This window comes from Maniola hyperantus, chromosome 16, assembly GCF_902806685.2.
Source record: "Maniola hyperantus chromosome 16, iAphHyp1.2, whole genome shotgun sequence".
Lineage (NCBI taxonomy): Eukaryota > Metazoa > Arthropoda > Insecta > Lepidoptera > Nymphalidae > Maniola > Maniola hyperantus.
In genome coordinates, this window is record NC_048551.1 from 8,868,267 (window position 1) to 8,890,559 (window position 22,293).

Consider the following 22,293-nt stretch of genomic DNA (forward strand, 5'->3'; position numbering starts at 1 on the left):
TTAGGACTAAAAAAAGGTCTTCACAAAATAAAACATAAAATTAACTATAAATAGGTTCTTAATTTAATAAATATCATAACATTTTTATTTTAAGGTGGTAGGAAGCAAAATTAATTTTTAAACTTGGTACATAAGTCACGAACTTAAAATGGCAATATTTAAATTTCTGTCAGAGTCATTGTCACTGTCAACTGTCAAGGAACTTGAAAGTTGAAGTTTATTCACCCCGCGTCGCGTCGAATCAGCAGAGCAGTGCGGCTCACTTTTTTATTAATTCGATCGCGATATATAAAATATTTTATCGGAAGCAATTCTTACTTCTATGATGGATGGAGTTTAAAGAGTAATTACAATAGAATGCTGTGAGTGTGAGTCAATGTCGATACAACTAGCGGACGTGGAGTGAACGGACGTACCCTGTACAAAACCGACAAAACCCAGTGACAATAAAATGCCTTTTGTGAACATAAAGAAGCAATATTTAGCTATCGGGATGTTGATTTTTGTAGTATTATTTTTCTTCAATAGCAGACCCGCTTTCCAATGCCAGTTTACGCCGGAGGTGACTCCGGACTTGCCAACTATATACGGGATCACCCCGACGTACGCAAGACTGGCCCAAAAGGCCGATCTTACAAGGTAAGATTCATTTTGTCGTGATTATTGTGCCCTTGGTTGCTGTATTGATGTATGTATGTACGCACTGTTTGTCTACAAATTTGGCAATTGCCTTATAATTTAGATGTCAACTGCAGATGATTATTAATATGAATAAAGTATCTTGTTAATCAAGGTTACAATTATTGGGTACTTACATCTGAAGTAAATAATTTTTAGTGTGATGCATCATCACACCAGAATCACAAATCAGCATATAATGCCTAAAAAAAATAAAAATAAACCGGCCAAGTGCGAGTCTGGCTCGCGCACCGAGGGTTCCGTAGTACGATCGTATTTTTTCGACATTTTGCACGATAAATCAAAAACGCGATAAAAAATGTTTTAGAATCCACAGGTGAAGCCCTTTCATATGATACCCCACTTGATATAGTTATCTTACTTTGATAATTTAAAATACTGATTATTAGTCATTAGTGTGGTCATGAGACCACAAATTAATTTTTTTTGTGTGATGTAACCACAAATTCACGGTTTTCAGATTTTTTCCCGAATGTCTGCTATAACACCTACCTCTAGGTCAACGGGAAGAACCCTGTAGGTTTCTTGACAGACCGACAGACAGACAGACAACAAAGTGATCCTATAAGGGTTCCGTTTTTCCTTTTGAGGTACGGAACCTTAAAAATAAAAAATAATGCTAAGATGACTTAAAACATTTAAACAGACAATGGCTTTAGGCATTTAGCTTGCAACCAACATCTAACAAGACTTGCTAATGAGCGACTGATAAATACAGCATGTAATTATGGCAGGGCGGCCAGCTTACTTAGATTGCACATTTTGTATCAGTACCTTTATTATAAATGCGAAAGTGTGTTTGTTTGTTGGTTTGTCCTTCAATCACGGTGCAACGGATTGACGTGATTTTTTGACCGGGTATAGATAAAGATCTGGAGAGTGACATAGGCTACTTTTTATCCCGGAAAACCAGACTTCCCATGGGATTTTCAAAACACCTAATTCAACGCGGACAAATTTGCGGGCATCAGCTAGTGATATATAAAGACTGTTTCAGAATCCATAAGTAGGTACTTAAGTACCTAACTTATGTGAGTTCTAGAATAAAACACTTCAAGTCTTCCCACTGAACTGTTGAACATAATTACTTAATAATATTTTTTTGCCACAGGTTGTCACAAACATTGATGCTGGTAAAGAACTTCCATTGGATTGTCATTGAAGATTCAGACACAAAGACAAAATTGGTTGAAAACTTGCTCAAAGAATCTACACTTAAATACACACATCTCAATGTAAAAACACAAAAGTCTAAACATTCATCGGTAAGTGTATTTTATGATTTTGTTCACAATTACATTTAACCAGAGTTGATATCCCTCATTGTAAGTGGTTAGGATGTTGGCCTACTATTCCGGGGTTTGACCCTGGTCATGCACCCCTAACTTTTCAGAGATAAAGCAACAAATACCAATTACTTTAATGGTATAGGAAAACATAGTGAGGAAACCTGAAACTAGTTCATCTTGAGAAATGTTCATGGGCGGTGGTAACCACTTAACATCAGCTGGCCTGCCTGCTTTTTTGCTCGCTATTTCTATTTAAAAAAAGACTTCTACGTTATGTTATTTCTCAAAGATGTGAAGTATGCCAATCTGTACTTCACTTCTCCGGCTGAGATCTATAGAGCGCACTTTGACTTTGCTCAGACTTAAGATTGAGTTAAAGCGAGACAGATTTATGTGAGAGATACACATCTGTCTCGTTTTAATTCTGTCTTAAGTCTAAGGAAAGTCAGTGCGCTCTATAGATTTCAGCCTCAGTCTGAAAGGAGACCCATACACCGCAGCGGGTTGGTGAGGGATTGCTGATCATGACGAATATCCTATATGATACTTTTAAGATTTTGCATTTGAAACTGAACAGTTGATGTTTCAAACCCCAACTGGTTGCACTATTGTAGTAAAGTTTGTGCCAAACAAATAGTCCAATCTGAAGTTTGCCCATAATGCATCAATCATCAACCACAGACTAAGGATTAAATACACAACCGTGTCTGAAATCTGTCTTTGTCTTGTCAGCTGGCACAGTCATACACCTCATGTTCAGATTGGACTACTTGTTTTGCACATACTATACCTTATTCCTATCCTTAGAGCTCAAGCTTCGCAGTTAGATGGAGACATAAGAGGAAATATAAGTTATGTAATAAAATGACTGGATGCTCTGTATTAAATAACACATTATCTACACATTTTACCTATTTATTTAATTGAAATGAATTTTTCAGGAATTGGATATCAATATATGTATTTTTAAAACATCCTATATCACCAGATGGTATTGTGTATGTTCAATATTTCTTGATATACTAGTTTTGATTTAATGTGTTGATTTAGTAACCATTCTTTAATTAAAATAAACAGCTAAACTATTCTATCACTTCTGAACTTAGTTTCCTAATGTTATCAAGTGTTGTTTGAATAAAATAAATTTCTTTCCTAAATATTTATATATCTACTTACTTAACTAAATATTTTATTATTAAACTTTCTTTTATAGTCTGGGTTCAAAATAATGTCTTGTGCAAATTATACTAATGCAATAATTTCATTCTAACACCTAAGTAACTACATAATATTTGATAATATGTTTACACATTTATTTGATTAGTTTTGAAATTCACTGTTCATTAAAAAATCTTATAGTACTACCTAACCAAAAAGTATAATATGTACCTCAGTACTATAAGTACCTTAAAAATCTAAAACTATAATCTTATTAACTAGTAGTAATTTTTTTAATGCTTAGAATACAAGAACTTATCTGGCATAGTTATTTTAATTTTAATCTCGTCTCCTCTCTAGTGCAGTGGTGTGTACTGTTGCCTTAATAAGTGAGAGCTATCAGGTTCACTTCCCAGCTGAGTACATTTAAGAACATAATGGTACCTACTGATCTGAGCACAACTTAATTTTAGATTATTCACATCCTCTTCTTACTAACGTAATATGGAAAGGATAGACACAGTTTGGCAGTTTTAAATTTAATTTAGAGCTGTCAAACCGCGTGACTTTAGCTGCCAGTCACGAGCCATTGTTTAAATTTATAGCGTGCACTAAAATTTTGAGTCTTTAAATGTAAAATTCATGTTCTATCCTTTTTTTTAGCAATATTGAAAAGAAGAAGATGCAGATACTCTAAATTTAGTTTAGAGAAAGACAAGAGAATCGGCGCCATTAAGCGCTTAATTACTAAACAGGCTTTCCCTGAGGCTCATCACCAAAGTCTCTGCAATTATGTAATCCTAAACAATTTACCTTTTTAGTACCATGCCTGATGATAGAAACCAAATAGTAAATAAGTAATAGATTTCATAATTTTTGAAATTTCATTTACCGCTATACCCAGCCCAGAATAGTGCATATCTGTCTTCTTATAGGCTATACATCTTCACTTATCACCAAGTGAGACCATAGCCAAGCACTAAGCAAGTCTACTAATAGCAAAAGTTGTTTTATGCAATTGTAGGTACACAACAAAATCTTAAGTCCATTTCTTATCTCTTTATAGGCGAGCGGAGTTGAACAAAGGAACATAGCTTTAAATTGGCTTAGAGGGCATCTAGACACTGTTGACGATAAGCGAGGGGTTGTGTATTTCATGGATGACGATAACACCTACTCGCTCAAGGTCTTTCATGAGGTCAGTTGATTTTTTATATTACAGCACAAATATATTTTTTAAACTGGTTTTTTAAACTTTAATTTAATTGTAAGTAGGTACCTACCTAAGTAATTTATAAGCATGTATGACTTCACAGTAAAAATAAAGGTAGTTTTGGATTAAGGCTTAGGGTATTGCATGGACAAGGCATAGTTAAATGAGTTACAGGACGCGGCAGAAAATAGTGTACATCGACCTTTAGAAGGAGATAGCGGATTTGTAGAGCATTTTCTGTGTCGTTGAGACCGACAAAACGTCATAAAGGTTTACATTACTTTTTACCGCGTACTGTAGATATGTACAGTACGCTGCCGAAAATAATGTACATCGGCCTTTAGAATGACATTTCGGCTTTGTAGAGCGTTGTCTCTGTCACTCATACCTATATGACGTTTTGTCGGTATCAAGGACAGACAGAGTGCTCTAGAATTTCGCCTAAAGGTCGATGTACATTACTTTCGTCCGCGTATTGTAGTAAGTAGGTGTAACAATTGTATTAGTTCAGCTACTTATTAATTACATGGAAATCAGAAAGGAAATGACCTTTGTTAGATAATAATTATAATAGAAGTTGATATTGAAGTTTCATATTTTCGAAACTCCATAAAGGAAATTGAATAAAAATAATTTAATAGGTCTCAATTGTATTGTAATTTACTATAAGCAATCAATAAAATCATATTTCTGTAGCTTTGTGGATGCACAAAAAATTGCTTGCATAAATTCAAAGGAAAATTGCGACGCTATTTGCAGTGGCCTGTAGGTCATCCTAATAATATTATAAATGTGAAAGTGTGGATGTTTGGATGTTTGTATGTTTGTTACTCAATCACGCAAAAACGGCTGAACGAATTTGGATGAAATTTGGAATGGAGATAGATTTTACCCTGGATTAACACATAGGCTACTTTTTATCCCGGAAAATCAAACAGTTCCCGCGGGATTTTGAAAAATGTAAAACCTAGTAGAGACTTAAAAGAACTGCTCACTCTAGATCTCAATGCTCAAAGGATGGGTTGTGAAAAGGTAAAAGACAGACAGACACACTTTCGCATTTATGATTCGCATCAAAAGGCTGTGATAGCCTAGTGTTTAGGACGTCCACCTCCTGATCGGAGGTAGGGGGGGTTCGATCCCAGGCACACACCCTTTATTTTTTGGAGTTATGTACGTTTTAAGTAATTAAATATCACTTGCTTTAACGGCGAAGGAAATCATCGTGAGGAAACCTGCACGCCTGTGAGTTTTCCATAATGTCTCAAATGTGTGAAGTCTGCCTATCCGCACTTGGCCAGTATGGTAGACTATGGCCAAAACCTTTCTTACTCTGAGAGGAGAACCGTGCTCTGTAGTGAGCCGGTGATGGGTTGATCATGATTATGATGATGGTGCATTAGTATATCGCAATAGGTATGGTTTAGCATGAATTATATTATATTAAAAATGTAATTATTTTAATTACAGATGCGAAAAATACACAAAGTAGGCGTTTGGCCGGTCGGCATCGTGGGGGGAATGCGAATAGAGATGCCCATAGTGACCGACGGGAAGATCTCTGGCTTTAATGCGGTGTGGAAGCCATTCAGACCTTTCCCCATAGATATGGCTGGTTTTGCCATCAACGCCACTCTGTTCTTAATCCATCCGGAGGCGAAGTTTTCTAGAAAAGTTCAATCAGGATTTCAGGTTTGTATTTTTTAAATAAAACTTCTTTCATCATCACCATCATCATCATCATCGTCAACCGATAGATGTCCACTGCCGGATAAAGGTCGCTTGTAGGTCACACACTACGATCTTGCGCCGCCTGAATCCAGCGGCTCCATACGACTCGTTTGATGTCATCTAACCACCTAGTGGGGGGATAAATCTGTCTCGTTTTAACTTAATCTTAAGTCTGATCAAAGTCAAAGTGCGCTTTATAGATCTCAGCCTAACAGGTGACTATAACGTCTATCGGGTTTTCATACTATATGCCCTGCCCATTGCCACTTTAGCTTCGGAACCCTACGTTGAAATATGTCGGTTACTCTGGTTCTCCTACGGGTCTCCTCATTCCATGAATTGATCACATAGAGAAACTCAAAGCATAGCTCTCTCTATTGCCCGCTGAGTGACTCTGAGCTTTCTTATGAGGCCCATAGTAAGCGACCACTTTTCGGATCCATATGACGTCATCACTGGCAACACGCACTGTTCGAAAACTCTTTAGTCCGCTTTAAAAAAATCTGTATGACTCACAGTGAAAGTCGTAGTCGATGTAGTCTAAAAAATTGTAATGTAAAAACTTGTCAAGTGCGAGTTAGACTCGCACATCGAGGGTTCCGTACTCAGGTATTTTTTTTATCGTCATTATGCACGATAAATCTTACTTTGAAAATTGAAAATACTAATTATTTATTCATGAACACATTTTTATTATTTTTGTGATGTAACCACAAATTCACGGTTTTCGAATTCTTTCCTTTACTTGTGCTATAAGACCTACCTACCTGCCAAATTGATTCTAGTTCAACGGCAAGTACCCTATAGGTTTTCTTGAGAGACGCGACAGACGGACAAACAGATAGACAGATCCTAAAAAGTTTCCTTTTTTCGTTGAGGTACGGAACCCTAAAAATGTAATTACGGAAAAATACAAATCCTGCTGAGACCAATTAAAATTAAACGTTCTAATTTATAGTCTAAAATTATATTATGAGTATGGCATGATTATATATTTTTAACGATAACAAAGGCACCGTACTACTGACGTTTAAGGTCAAACGCGATAATTTTTTATCACGCTTTCACTCTATGACCAGTTTACATTATTCTAATAGTATTAAAGTCCAAGCTGTGATTACCTAGTGGTTAGGACGTCCGCCTTCTAATCGAAGGTGGGGGGTTCGATTGCGGGCACGCACCTCTAACTTTTCGGAGTTATGTGCGTTTTAATTAATTAAATATCACTTGCTTTAACGGTAAAGGAAAACATCGTGAGGAAACCTGCATGCCTTAGAGTTCTCCATAATGTTCTTAAAGGTGTGTGAAGTCTACCAATCCGCACATGGCCAGCGTGGTAGACTATGGCCAAAACCCTTCTCACTCTGAGAGGAGACCCGTGCTCTGTAGTAAGCCGGTGATGGGTTGATCATGATGATTAAATTTTAAGCGACAGGTCGAGATGGTAATCGGGGTAGGGACGCCCTGCACACCCGCACAGCCCCTGCGCTAACCCGGTGCGTGTGAACACGGGTAACGTGCTGATGTGCTGGGCGTTTCCCCGCCTCGTACCCCGATTGCCATCTCAACCTATCGCGAATTATAATCTAGTGGTGATAGTGCAGTGAGAACTTCGGCTTCGTATTGGGTGGGTCCGTGGTTCGATTTCGGCCACGCACCGTCACAATTCGCACCTCGGAGCTATATGTGCGTTTAAAATCGTTTAAATGCGAGACCCACTGTGTCTGTGCACGGATGACACACGGTGAAGCACTGCTTCATATAAAATGTTCGTGATGTTTTGAATCCGTGCCTCGTCGACGCCTCGTACGTGGCACGGCTTGTGCCCGCCACGTGTTGGCATAAATCATTCCTTACAAAGGTTGAGCAAAATCGTGTTGTAGATTGGATGTCGACCACATGAGGGTGCCAACGTTCACGCTCAACTATAGTCGACGCATTTTAAACTGAGTCGTCGAGTTATCTGTCTGTTTCGCTCGCACTTACCTACGACCTGTAAGTGCGAGCGAAACGGACAGATAACTCGACGACTCAGTTTAAAATGCGTTGACTATAATGTGAATCAGCCTTTATGCTACTAGTTACTATCGATATCGGTGGCTTCCGGCGTTCTTGCTGTTAATCGGTCGATTTATAAACATTATTATATCACATCAATTTGTCATTTGTTTATGAATGAATGATTTGGTAGGTATCTTGTTATATCATTTTACAATAATATGAAATGAAAATACCGCACCGGTGGCCCATATCAAAACATAATTATGGCGTAACGTAAACAAACATCGGCGCTGATTATGTTGTTTTTCGCTAAACTAAATTTAGAGTATCTGCATCCTCTTCTTTTTAATATTGTTAAAAAAGGACGGAACATGAATTTTACATTTAAAGACTCTAAATTTAAGTACACGCTTCAAATTTAAACGATACGCTCGCGACCGGCAGCTAAACTCACGAGGTTTGACGGCTCTAAATTTAACTTAAAACTTGTCAAACTATGTCTGTCCTTTTCATATTATATTAGTAAGAAGAGGATGCGAATGCTCTAAAATTTAGTTGTGCTCAGAATCAGTTCCAATATGCTATTAATATGAGAATAATATTATCATGAACTATCATCATTATCTATAATAGGGAAGACTGTGGCATAGTTTCGAATAAAAACATGCTCTGTAGTCCATTTTTTTAAATCCTGATATAAGTTAGCCCTTGACTGCAATCGCACCTAGTGGTAAGTGATGATGCAGTCTAAGATGGGAGTGGGCTAACCTGGTGGTATGGCAGTTTTTATTAATCCATGCTCCTTTGGTTTCTACGCGACATCGTACCGGAACGCTAAATCATTTGGCGGCACAGCCTTGCTGGTAGGGTGGTAACTAGCCTTGGCTGAAGCCAAGACCAGACCAGAAATTTAGAAATTACAAAATTCCAAACCCTTGCTGGAAATCGAACCCGGGACCTCCCACTAATAAGACCACAGCGGATTACCACTAAGCCAGGGAGGTCGTCAAATTTATTCGCATTTTTTAAATATAATTGTGGTTCTTTCTGGTACAACCCGTTGGAAATATCTGAGAACCTGGCTTAATGACGTAAGGCAACGTGCTTGCGTTGGCAACGTTACAGGTACTGGTACTAGATAGGAGAAAATTTGCGAGCTGCGGCGAAGCGCATTCCAGCGAGATGCACTGATATTTCCGATGGGTTATATAGTATACCATTTTTGTCTCTTTTTTTCAGGAAAGCGAGATCTTAAAATACTTCACAACAAAAGACGAGATGGAGCCACTAGCGGAAAACTGCACAAAGGTGTACGTATGGCACACACGCACACAGAAGCCTTCCATAATCAACCCCAAGAAACTCAAACACCCACCCATTCCAGACAACCATATTGAAGTCTGATTTGACAATAAAATGCATGATAATGTTTATCATCCATGATCTGTGATCAACTGATCATAATATAATATCATGAGACAGGCCTCTAAAGTAGCGTTTCCCATTTGCCGGGTCGCGACCCGGGCCGGTACCGCACCATCACAATAAAATCCCGGGTCGCAACATTCCTGCATTGTTTTAAAAATATTACCAACTATCGATAATATTACTATTAATAAATGTGTATTATTTTACGGTGAAGGAAAACATCGTGAGGAAACCGGCATGCCTGAGAGTTCTCCATAATGTTCTCAAAGGTGTGTGAAGTCTGCCAATCCGCACTTGGCCAGCATGGTAGACTATGGCCAAAACCCTTTTCACTCTGAGAGGAGACCCGTGCTCTGTAGTGAGCCGGCGATGGGTTGATCATGATTATCTTAGCTAATGGAACCAGCTTGGGTCAAAAAATGTTAAGTGGGTCACGAAGGGGCAATGTGAAAATTACCGGACCATGGAGAATGTTTGGGAAACACTGCTCTAAAGGGATGTGCGCGCATCCAGTCCAGCGGTGCTTGCCACCCCCACGGATTGGTTTGGAGGCATTTAAACTGCAAAACAATCCGTAATCTAGGTAACTTTATTTTCATAGTGTTCCTTGTATTAAAAATACGGTATTTGACAACTAGTCGAATCAGTAACTTTTTATCAAACGTCAAAACGCGCGCTTAGTATGCGAAATTCTATGAAATACCGGTGTGTGACGTCACAATCATTTGACGTGCTTTTTTTAGTTTATTCGATAATTTAAAATGGTTATTACACTTAAAACCAGCAAAGGACGTGGATTTTACGTGTTTTGGAAGACTCTCTATTTATTAATCACTGAGAAATAATTTATTTTTGGTGTAGTCAAATACCCAATTGAAATTTGTGTCTGTCTAGGCCTTGATAGTATGAAGTAGTCACGTAGACTACGTCTAAGATTATAAAGTTGGGATTTATTAGTGTATCTCACTCTATCATGTTACTGCTGACATAATCTTGTCTCACTTTTGCAGGAATTATTGTATATGTACCTAAAATTCTAAACGCAACACCAACACCTATACTAAGACACTTTAATCTTGATAATTTTGCATGACAAACATGTAAGATAAATTATGTTCTAAAATATTGAATTTTGGAATACATTAAGTTATTGTTTATATCGTATTGGTTAAGGATATAATCTCATTGTGAATTTATTATAGGAGATTATTAAGTAATATAATACTCGAATTTTAATTGACATACAAATGTGTGAACAATTTTATATTAAAATATTAATAATGACCGCGACTTAAGATTAGAGACAAGTAGTTATTTTTAAATAAAAATAAAAATATTATTACGAAACAAGCATGTATGTAGGTTAAAGTTCATTTTAAAGAGTTATAATTAGAGTATTACACTATTCAAATTTTCTTATAGGCCCAGCTTGACAGCTCTAGTTAATTTCACTAACAAAGTTTACCTAATAATGACATTAATAGTGAAGTTAGCACGAGCTGTCTAGCTGTACTCATTAGCATTTGAATAAAGTACTATTAAAAAGATGTATTGAAAACTGAATACAATTTTATCGGAAATAGGGTTGTCTGTTAAGCATTCTTAACATTCTTAGTATTCTTACAATCATTGTACATCATCTTATTATACATAAAATCCTATAAAAGATGCAAACTTTTACATGTCATATTTTGTGCCCATGTGTGCATAATTTATCAAATTTCAAATTGTATTTTTAATTTTTAACCATAATTCGTTGAAAAACTGACTGACTGACATATCAACGTATAGCTGAAACAGCAGGGGTCTAGAAAATTGAAAAATTCCTCGCGGGTATAGGTGTGACAACTCTATGTATTTAATATCCAAAAAAGCAGGATTGAATCAAACATATGGCGACTGGCTAAAAACTCATTAACTCACTAAAATTAGTATAATCGAAATCAGTCGGAGTAGGGTACTGTATTATTTTCCAAATTACTATTAACACTGAGGCTAAGATTTATTTTATTATTGGCCTTAATCGATAAGGCTAATTTTATCTCTAGAGTTTATTGTTCCTGTTGGGCTATATTCCATTTAATTCAGTATTGTTTTTATCAAGTGGCTAACTCTGTTGTATACAATCTCTAAACTAAATTCAAATGACAGATCTAAATGTGTTGCTATTTCTTTTATAATGCTCCCTGCGGAAAAGGATAGATTTACACCTGTTAATTTATTTTGGTTTAGAGATTACACAATGTCAAAGTTTACATACCAAAAGTCTATACAGTCGAAAGTATCGCGACCATTGCGTCGGCCTACATTGACTTCATAACACTATTGTAGTGATTTGGCCCTAACATACGAAAATTTAGCTTTTTAGCATACTTTTTCTTGTCTGGCCTCAAATGTGTGATGCTTTCTGATTATAATAATTAATTATTATGGAATGGAAAAGTATATAGTCCGCGACAGGCAGAGATGGCAATCGGGGTATAAAACAAGGGGGACAGTCCGCACACCCGCGCTCGCCCGCACCGGGTTAGCGCGGGGACTGTGCGGGTGTTCGGGGCGTTCTCTTCCCGATTGCCATCTCAACCTGTCGCGTACTATACACTTTTTATTTATACGAATTATTAAAATTTGCACTTATTTCAGATTAATACACACTCAATTAACATTGTCTTAATAATTTATGTGCAATTTTATTTGTAAGTAATTAAATATTATTTTTTGACGTTTTATATTAAAGCTAGTTTTCTTTTTTGTATGATTTGTACATTATAGTTTGTACTGTATAAACATTATGCTTTTATATTTTATTTCTTTGTATATCAGAAAAGGAATCAGTACATATCTGTTAAATACATTTATTTTAGTATTTATAGAGATAAATAAACACAATATAAATATTTTATCTGTGACGTGACGTCACTTGGATCATGTTAGCTCAGTGTGAAATCTTCCTTGAATCTCTTTTGTACACATTACACCAGTCAAAGACGATTTCTTGATACAGAAAGTGAAAAACACAAAAAGACAGATTGAAAGGAAAGCTGGAAAGGACAACTTATAGCCTTGATAATTTACTTTTAGAAGTACTAGCACCATTGATTTTTTTCTACTACATTATCAAAAACATTAATTTACACGTTTTCTAAGAGCGATTGTGTATAGTTCCAATCCTTATCCTACAAAATACGTTCTGAAATGAGCATAATAGGAAACCACACTATTTTCTCGGACTCATATCGGTTTTGTAAAGTTCTACTACAGATAGGGAAGATTAAAATAATTCGACAAAATCCCTTAATAAAAGTGTGATTAATATTCAAAATGTGATCTGATCATTTACATAAGGCCTGCGCAGATGAGGGACCCATTTTTGTCTTCCGCGGACACTAGTCCCTCCTCTGCGCAGGGCGTTACTGTTTTAAAAATACTCCGAAAACTTAGCGAAACTTTAAGTGTGTATTATTATTTTATATCTGTGTGTTTTGTATGATTATTGTAATTAGTAAGCTTAATTATTCTTTTAGTTTATATATTTCGCATCAAAATAAGCAATACTTAAGAATACTTATTTAACCTTTAATTCATTAAATTCACTTGTATGTTTTGACTCGTTTCTGCTTAAAACAAACAAGTGAAAACCGCAGTAAGTAAATAATATTATTTTTCTGGGGTTTTGATATGGTTTGTTTACAACGAAATCAATATCTTAGCCTAAACGTAACATACACACGTACACGTTGAAAGACTTATGTAAACTTCTTCGTAGTTGAGACATAAGATATTATTTAAGGCTTGGTCTTACCAAAACTCGATATGAAACTTGTCTAATTTTGAAAGGCCTAATATTTTAATTATCTTTATTATACTCTTATGTTTAGTTGTACTTGTATTAAAAATTGAAATATATCTTTTTAAATTTCCCTTGACTCAAAATCTGACAAGATACTCTTCTTTTTTCATAGCAAAGATACTTTATATATACTCACTAACGCTAGCGAACTCTGTGACTCTTGTGAAAACGTACGAACATGTGCGAAAAATTCCAACTTTCCAAGTATGGGTAGACCAGAATCTTATGAAATGAAATTCCAAATTTAGCAACACTGTACTCCGCGAACACCCCATGTACATAGTACATAGTACTCTGAGGTGAATATTAATAATTCACCACAGTGCACTATGTAGTATGTACACAGGATACTCACATAGTACAGCGCTGATAACTCTGGGGCCCCACTTCAATCTTTTTCATGAGATTCTGGTCCACTTATACCTACTATGACAGCGCGCAGACTGGGTGTAAATACGACTTACTCCCATAGACTTGGCAGGTCGGGATTGTTAGTGCATGTTCGGACTTGGATCGCACCAGTCAAAGTCGTACGAAAACGCATCCAAAGTGCAGCTAGCTATAATATAATATAGTTTTTTTTCCTTCATAGTAGGTTATAGATGTGTATAATAGCTTTAATTTTTGCATAATACCTAAAATAGCAACTATTTGTAATGACTCGAAACGCTCAAAATCTATCGGTCTAATTGTCTAGGCGCGTATGGTATCGATTTGTTACTTTTTACTAGTCGAAACCCGAATTTGATTTTTTAGTGTTTTTAGAAACTTGTGACACTAAGGAAATTGTCACTTGTTGTTTTATAACCTCATCTGGTTTTGATACTAGATAGGTACGTATATAATAATAGGTATATTTTTTAACTAAATAAAATCTTGCAGGAGTCCTAAATAACTCAACGGTTATGGAGCGGACTGAATTCCGAAATTGCGGGAAGTTCTAAACCACACCCGTTCAAATGTGAAATCTAATTGTCATACAGTGAATAGAAATGGCGTGGCATTTATTAATAAAAAAAAAAATTCAGTAGAAATATTAAAAAAAAAACTAAGCATACTTATTATTATTGATGTAGCCCAGTTTAAAATCCTATGTATTTTATGAACCTTCATAACTGAAAACAAGATTGAGACAAAAGTATCAAATACGTTTATTTCTAGTTGTTTAGTTTATTCATATTATCTCTATCAGCGTTCAGTAGGCATACTATCATTTTATTGTTTTTTTTTAATTAATAAATATTCGATACTTATATGCGCGTTTGGGCTTTCACTTAGATATAGGAATTTGTACTTACCTTTATTATTTTTTATTTCTCTATAAAAAGTGAATTCTTATAAGTTAAATGATATTCCATTGTTGCTCTTTTTATTCACACACAAAAGTATACATTTTAATTTATATCGTTTTAATGTGATATGATAAAAATTAAGTGTCCCAGTTTATATTATAAATGTGTAATAATTATAATTAAGTAGGCACCTATATTAAGTAGGTAAATGTTTATGACATTGTATTTTGATGTCATCACTCATCTTATTATTAGTATATATGTATTTCTATACTTACTTAGTTATTATCAAAGTAATATATTAATTTATAAAAAATAAGTAGGTTACAAATGTAACTAAGTAAGAAAATGATTTGAAATTATATAACTATTTATACTAGTAGGTAGTTTATTTTTTATTTGCACGATTGAACAAGAAAGAAAATATTAATATATTATGTAAGCTGTCTACGGTCGGATTTATGAAATTAATGCGTTATAATGATTATGTTCATACTTAGGGCAAACGTTGTTGTAAGGCAAAAAATCGGTAAAGTGCGAGTCGGACTCGCACAGAAAGGGTTCCGTACCATCGTACAAGAAATATCACTTTTTAATTTTCATGGCGGCAATAACAAATTTTTAGTACCTATTTGTTATTATAGCGACAATAGAAATACATATTCTGTGGAAATTTCAGGTCTCTACCTATTATTGTTCACGAGATACAGCCTACTGACAGACAGATAGACGGACGGACGGACAGCGGAGTCTTAGTAATAATGATTCCGTTGGCACCTTTCGGGTAGGTACGGAAAAAGACACTAAATCTGTCTCGTTTTGACTGTGTCTTAAGTCTTAGCAGAGTCAAAGTTGGATCTATAGATCTCAGCGTTAGTGTCTTTCTTGCGCTTGCTGACCACCGACCAACCAATTTACAAAGACTGGCGGCCTGAGTGTGATCGTACCTACCTACCATATTAAAAAAGAAAGATTTATAAAACTAGGTATAGTACGCGGCAGAAAATAATGTACATCGGCCTTTGGAATGACATTTTGGCTCTGTAGAGCGTCGTCTCTATTACTCATACCTATATGACGTTTTATCGGTCGCAATGACAGAGACAATGCTCTAAAAAACAGCTATCTCCTTCGATGTACATTATTTTCTGCCGTGTAGGTACTGTACTTGTTGAATCCTTGAAACAAACTAACATCGAAAAGCTTGGATTTCAGCACAGGGGAAAATATTGGATGTTGCAATGTTTGAATAGTTTTGTAATAATTATTTTTTTTAAATATATAACGCAGTAAAATAATGACAGTCTGATCAATAAACTATTATATACCTATCAATAGTAATTTGTTTTATTTTTGTTTCCTTAAGAAAATGAAAGTAAAAGAGTGAATCGATATTTGAAGGATTGTAGATTTGAAACTAACTTTTAGTAACTACGCGACAGGTCGAGATGGCAATCTGAGTATGAGGCGCGGGGCGCCCCGCGCTCGCCCGCACTGGGTTAGCGCGGGGGATGTGCGGGTCGTCCAATTGCCATCTCGACTGTCGCGTATTTATTCTTCGTGAGGATGTGGGGGAAATCCTCATGGATACCACCGCGCCCGGGGAGGCACGGAGGTTATGTCGGACTCTTATATCAACCAAAACCCCATGGTGTTCCACGTATCGCCTGGTGGCTGGGCTACGCGGCCAAACACGTTCGGGCAACCCAGCTAGGTAGTTAGGTATGAATGAACCACCCAAAGCGAGATCAAAGCCAGACAATTTTTCCCGTACAACATGAAATTTCGCCCGATTTAATTTGCCCTCAATACTTTGCCCCAATAACAAGAGTTTCTGACGGCACCTGGATGAGATTAATTTTTCAACTTCAGTAACTTTGAACAATGTTGTGCCTTTTGGAAAAGAAAGAACTTTGTGAATTATTATGATTCAACTTTTTTTCATTTGTCCTCTTTTATAATACTTACTTACCTACGTACTTATTTTTTTGCTCCTTTTTATAATATTTTTGATGAATTTGCAAGGTTCGATGGTACAATAGTCATGCGATGGAAATAGTACTTCCATTTGCTATTCGGTAGGTACATCTGTTCCTCAATCTGTATTAGGGGTCCTTTTAATTTTTTTTTTCATATCTGTTTTAAAGCCTAATTATACCTACCTACCTAACCATTAATTTTGCGTCCCCAAAAAAATTCTTAGTAAGTAGCTGCTTAGGTACCTACCTACCTAGAATAAATCTTTCGTTTTCATTTGTAGACCATGGGGAAACTGGCTACAAAAGTGACATGGTACGGTTGTGCTTGTGACAGAGCTGACAACTGCGAGTCGTTAGGGACCATTCCAGTACCTATCTAAGCATAGGTACGTGTCCCCTCAGTACTTTTTCCGGACTACCTAACAACGGTATCAGAGGGCACGGAAGTGCCGCCGCCAAGACGAGCCAAACTAAAGGACGGGGCACTACGTACCTTTTCTCGAAGCGTTTCGTCGTATTTTCGAGCAGTCATAGCTTCGGTCTGGATGACGCTAGAAAGCTGAAATTTTCAGGATTCTATTTACGTCCTGTGTGTATATTAGCCTAACAGAACAATTTATTTCATGTTTGTTGCTCTGAGGTGGTAATATCACGATTACCTACCTTAATAAGGCAAACAAGATAACCGCGGGATAGCTTACGGCTGGTTTGGCCTAATAATAAATTGGCTTGATGGCTTTGCAATATTGAAATTTCGCTTTAAGGAAAATGAAGATATAGGTACATTGGTATTTTAATGATAAAAATTGTTATTGGTATACGGCCTATCTTATTACGGAAAGTAGATAACTCAATTCACGCCGAAACAGCTGAACAGATTTAGATGAAATAGCAAAAGGTGGATTAAGTAGGTAGATAAGTAAGTATCTATCCTATCCTATCTATCTTATACTTAAATACGTATGTACTCTATAAGTAGGTTGAAGATAAATGCAATTGTTTAATTTTGTTACCTTACCTATAAGTAGGTATAGGAAAACTTCTGAAACAAAGTTATTTAAACTAACTCGAATAGGTATTATACCTACCTATAGGTAGGTATAATACCATAATAGGTAGGTACCTACGTCCTAAACTTTACATTCTCATTCGAACAAAAATTATTTTAAGTAGGTAGGTGTTGCGCGTGTGTGTTGCGCGTGTGTGTTTGAATTGATAGGTAGGTTACCTATGTCTATTCAATGAATTTGACTAAAGGCATTTTCGAGATAATTCTAGTGCAGTCGGTACTTGAGGCGGCAGGGGCAGAGTGAAGCAGGGGTGCGTCAGGCTCGCTTGCATCGTGATCAATCAATGTTAGAAAGTCTGTTGGTAAATTTGATACTGAAACCCGTAAAACCCGTAGAAAAATAGTTGGGGAAGTTTTGTTATTATTGGTTGAAATAGAATAGCTATCGAAGAATTTCTATCTCAACCTATCGCGGACTAGATAGACATACCTACTTAGAACAGGAATTTAGAGATCCAAAATGCAGTTCAAAACAAAATGCAGACGCGCAAAGTTACACAAAACAAACTAATAACCGTACCTACCTTCAAAAAACAAATACGGTGAGCGCACCAGTGCATACATAATCCCTCGCCTAATAAATAGGTACCTACTTTAGATAACAAATTTAGAAATGAACTAACTACATTTAATTTAAAATATAAGCTAAAATCCTATTAGGTATATTAACAAATTGTAATGATCCCCATTTTTGTATAAATGTAATGTAATAAGTGTTTCTATAAACAATGTAAATTGTTTATAGAAACACTGTTATTATTATTATTATGTATTAAGAAGTAGACGGAATGACACACTTTTTAAACTTTTTAAACCTTCGTGGTTTTTGCTGTGTCTAAATTGGATTTGTTAAACCTTCTTTATGTTAATAAGTTTAAAAAAAATGTACAAAACTGCAATGACAAGCTAGCCTGCTAGAGAGACATAATATGTAGGTAAGTACAACTGACCAACGACCTATGACGAAATAGGTAAATAGTTCTCGTAATATTTATCTTGATGCTACATCCGTAGATGCTTGGCTACATCTCCGTCGTAGCTGTGTATCAGCAGCAACTCAGCGTTCCTAGGCATTAATCTGTGAAGTGTGCGGGCCAGGTCACGTAGCGAGCATTAGTTCAGCAGTTACTGGCAACTCTCTAATGGCGTGAGTCGAACGTGCCGGCTGCGGATAATTAAATTGAGTCATTTGTATGCATTACGATGACATATTATATCTTCGGAAAAGTCTCATTTATTAATTTACTAGCTGATGCCCGCGACTTCGTTCGCTTAGATTTAGGTTCCTAAAAATCCCGTACGGACTCTTTGGTTTCCCGAGATAAAAGTAGATAATATGTCACTCTCCGGGTTTTAACTATATCTACCCATGCAAAAATCACGTCACTCCGTTACTCCGCAGCGACGTGATTGAAGGACAAACGAACAAACAATTTCGCAATTTGCATTTATAATAACTAGACTTCGTCCGCGTGGACTACAAACATTTCAAACCCCTATTTCACCCTCTTAGGGGTTGAATTTTCAAAAATCCTTTCTTAGCGGATGCCTACGTTAGAAATTAGAATAGCTATCTGCATGCCAAATTTCAGCCCGATCCATCCAGTAGTTTAAGCTGTGCGTTGATAGATCAGTCAGTCAGTCAGTAGATGATGGGTAAGATATCGTACAAGCTAGGTAGATAGGTAGGTAAGTTTTTGATTGCGAGTTTTTAGACCTCTTGAATTGTCTTTTAGGTAATAAAGAACTTCTTAATTAAGTAGGTATTATAATTTTGGTATTTTACATCCAAAAGTAATGAACAAAGCAAAAAAATTCCACCCAATTGGATGCCGTGAAATAAATCAGTCATTTTTAATTAAACATCGTCCAAAAAAGTACCTACGTAAAGGATAATTTACAGATAGACGACACTGTAGGTAAGTAATTAGAGCGCACCACTCACTGTCTCTGCAGCCCAAGCACAATCAGAGCGACACGTCTTTCTCGCAGTTTTTGCATTGCTTTGGCGACGAAAAAGAGGCGAGAAAGCCTTAATTGTGCTAAGGGCGAAGATGATACTTATTTTATGAGCAAGGCCAACTTTTAAATTTTTTTTCAACGACTCCTACTACTTTCCTACAGTAGATTATAATAATAACTAGCTGATGCCCGCGACTTCGTCCGCGTGGAATTAGTTACTTAAAATCTCTTTGATTTCCCGGGATAAAAAGCCTATGTCACTCTCCAGGTCTCTGACTATATTCATGCAAAAAATCACGTCGATCCATTGCTCTGTTACGACGTGATTGAAGGACAAACCACAAACCAATACACCAACAAACAAACACACTTTCGCATTTGTGAAGTGATATTAGAGCATCATAATCATTAATCAGCAACCCATGGCCGTCACACTAGTTGTCTGCCAGTCAGCCAACTATATCACCAGTCACCACTTTATAAAATACTTAACTAAAACTTATTAGAACTATCGGCGAGTATGATAGTAGACGTTGCATGACTGTACACTATTAATTATCACGAGGAAAGTCATAATAACCTATTTTTAAAGTTCATGCTAATCGAAGAAAATTAACCTTTCATTTTTCACCCTGTACCTATACCAACAAAGTAGATAATCTTCTACCCAGTATATGTAACTGCCGTTTGTAAAATCTGTTAGCGACTGCTCAATGTTTGCAACTGGCACTTCTCACGGGGCGCCAGCGATTTGCTCAATTTATAGCCTTTTCAACCGGATGCTCCTCGCGCAGGTGTCGATAATGGTTTCTTGTGATGCTTTTTCTCTTTTCGTGTAGTAGCCACTCGGAATATTTCATTTGAAAAAGGTATACTTAGGTCACACTACGAAAAATTACATTCATTTCTATCGCACGTTGGCAATTTCATTAAACCTGTGCCCATACGTGCCCATGGTACGCATTGGTCGGTTTCTATAAAGATAAGATAAGATATAATATAAAGACAGGTACTTATTGAAATGCCTAAAACAAAAATAAATACCCAGCATCTTACCTACAGGAGAATAATTAAATGGTTATGCTCTTTACGCACTGCATTCAATTCAAATCCGAAAAAATTCATATCTAAAAGCTCGGATCAAAACCGAATGTTAAAATTTTACACTGCGTCCGTTTCATCTCTGTTTCATCGGATGTTGCTTGCCACCACCGTGGTTACTTTGATCCGCGAAAATGCTCCGAATCGGAGATATCTACCTAATATTTCGGAAAACGAGTTCGGATCAAGTCCGCAACCCCTCATATAAATACTACTACGGCTACTTTGGATTGGGAATTCTCGGATTCAGATCGGATGCAGTGCGGAAAGAACCTAGCGTAAGATCAAAATGGCTGAAGATGAAATGCTATATAAAAAACGTCTCCAGTTTCGCAGACAACAATGGTACCTGTGTATTTTCACCGCTCATTGTTTAAGATTGCATTAAAACTTAAGAGCTGCGCTAAAGCAAAATCTTTGCGACAAAAATAAGTAAATAGTCAAGTGTAAGTAGGATCCGAGGGCTTAGGGGGTTCCGTGTTATTTGACTTCTTCGTTATCCCCCAAGTGTATAGATACGTAAAGTAAGTAATTAATATTATACTTACTGAAATTAGTTAGCTTACCTACCTAATGTCCGTACCTATGGTCCGTACACCCGCACGACACCCGTGCTCGCCCGCACCGGGTTAGCGCGAGGCACGTAGTAGAAAATTTGTACTCCGTGGCGCGAGGGCTGTGCAGTATGCGGGTGTGCGGGGCATTCCCTCCCCGTTTGCCATTTCAACCTGTCGCGTACTATACCTACCTCAGCTCCGCCCCGCTCCGCTTCAATGGAAACACTTGCCACTTTTCACTGCTCTTCTCCGCTCCACTTCCTTTCAAATTTAAGAGGATGGAATTCTCTGGATACTCAGAACATACACTGAGGATTTCGTAATTAGAATGCGGGACAACTCTATAGTCGAGAACTCGCTTAGCGTAATGTTAGGCCTCGTAGCGCCTTTTGAGCTCTGTTCGTTTCGGCCTTGAGGTACGGATTACGGAACTCTAAAAAATAAATTTTTCCCTCCGAGTTTTATTCTTCGCATAAAATCAACTTTCAAACGAGGAAAGTTTGCGGTAATGAATGAACAGAGCAGGAAAAATATAAAAATACTTTGTAAATTTTTATTTTTTACATAAAGTGCATTAACAGTTGTGTAATTAACAGTACCTAGTCCAGCTTGCTGTTAAAGTTAGACTGTGGTTTGGTTGAACGATTTTGAATAAAATTTGTATTTTTGCACTATATTAAGAGGGGTTTATTCATAATAATCTTATTATAGGTCGGTAGGGATTCAACACAGATACTAAGTACCTACTAATTGTCATCATCGTTATCTCAACCGGCCGGCCCACTACTGTGCACAGGTCTCCTCTCAAAATGAGAAACTCCATAGAATAAAATATAGGCTACCTACGGACTGTTATAATATTCTGTACTTAGGTAGATAGGTACTAAAGACAAATCCAAGTCACTACCATACCGTTTTTTGTTATTTGTTTTGGGTTTTAATACAAAATGAATACCTACTAATC

General features: G+C 36.6%; 1 protein-coding gene across 1 annotated transcript; it reads left to right on the forward strand.

The window, feature by feature from the left end:
* The first annotated feature begins 229 nt into the window (after positions 1 to 229).
* On the forward strand, positions 230 to 15,998 carry GlcAT-I (Glucuronyltransferase I). The gene is made up of 5 exons (XM_034976887.2): positions 230 to 639; positions 1,811 to 1,964; positions 4,213 to 4,344; positions 5,830 to 6,051; positions 9,331 to 15,998. The coding sequence occupies exons 1-5, from the start codon at positions 452 to 454 to the stop codon at positions 9,493 to 9,495; spliced, it is 861 nt and encodes a 286-aa protein (XP_034832778.1). The 5' UTR covers positions 230 to 451; the 3' UTR covers positions 9,496 to 15,998.
* Positions 15,999 to 22,293: the final 6,295 nt, after the last annotated feature.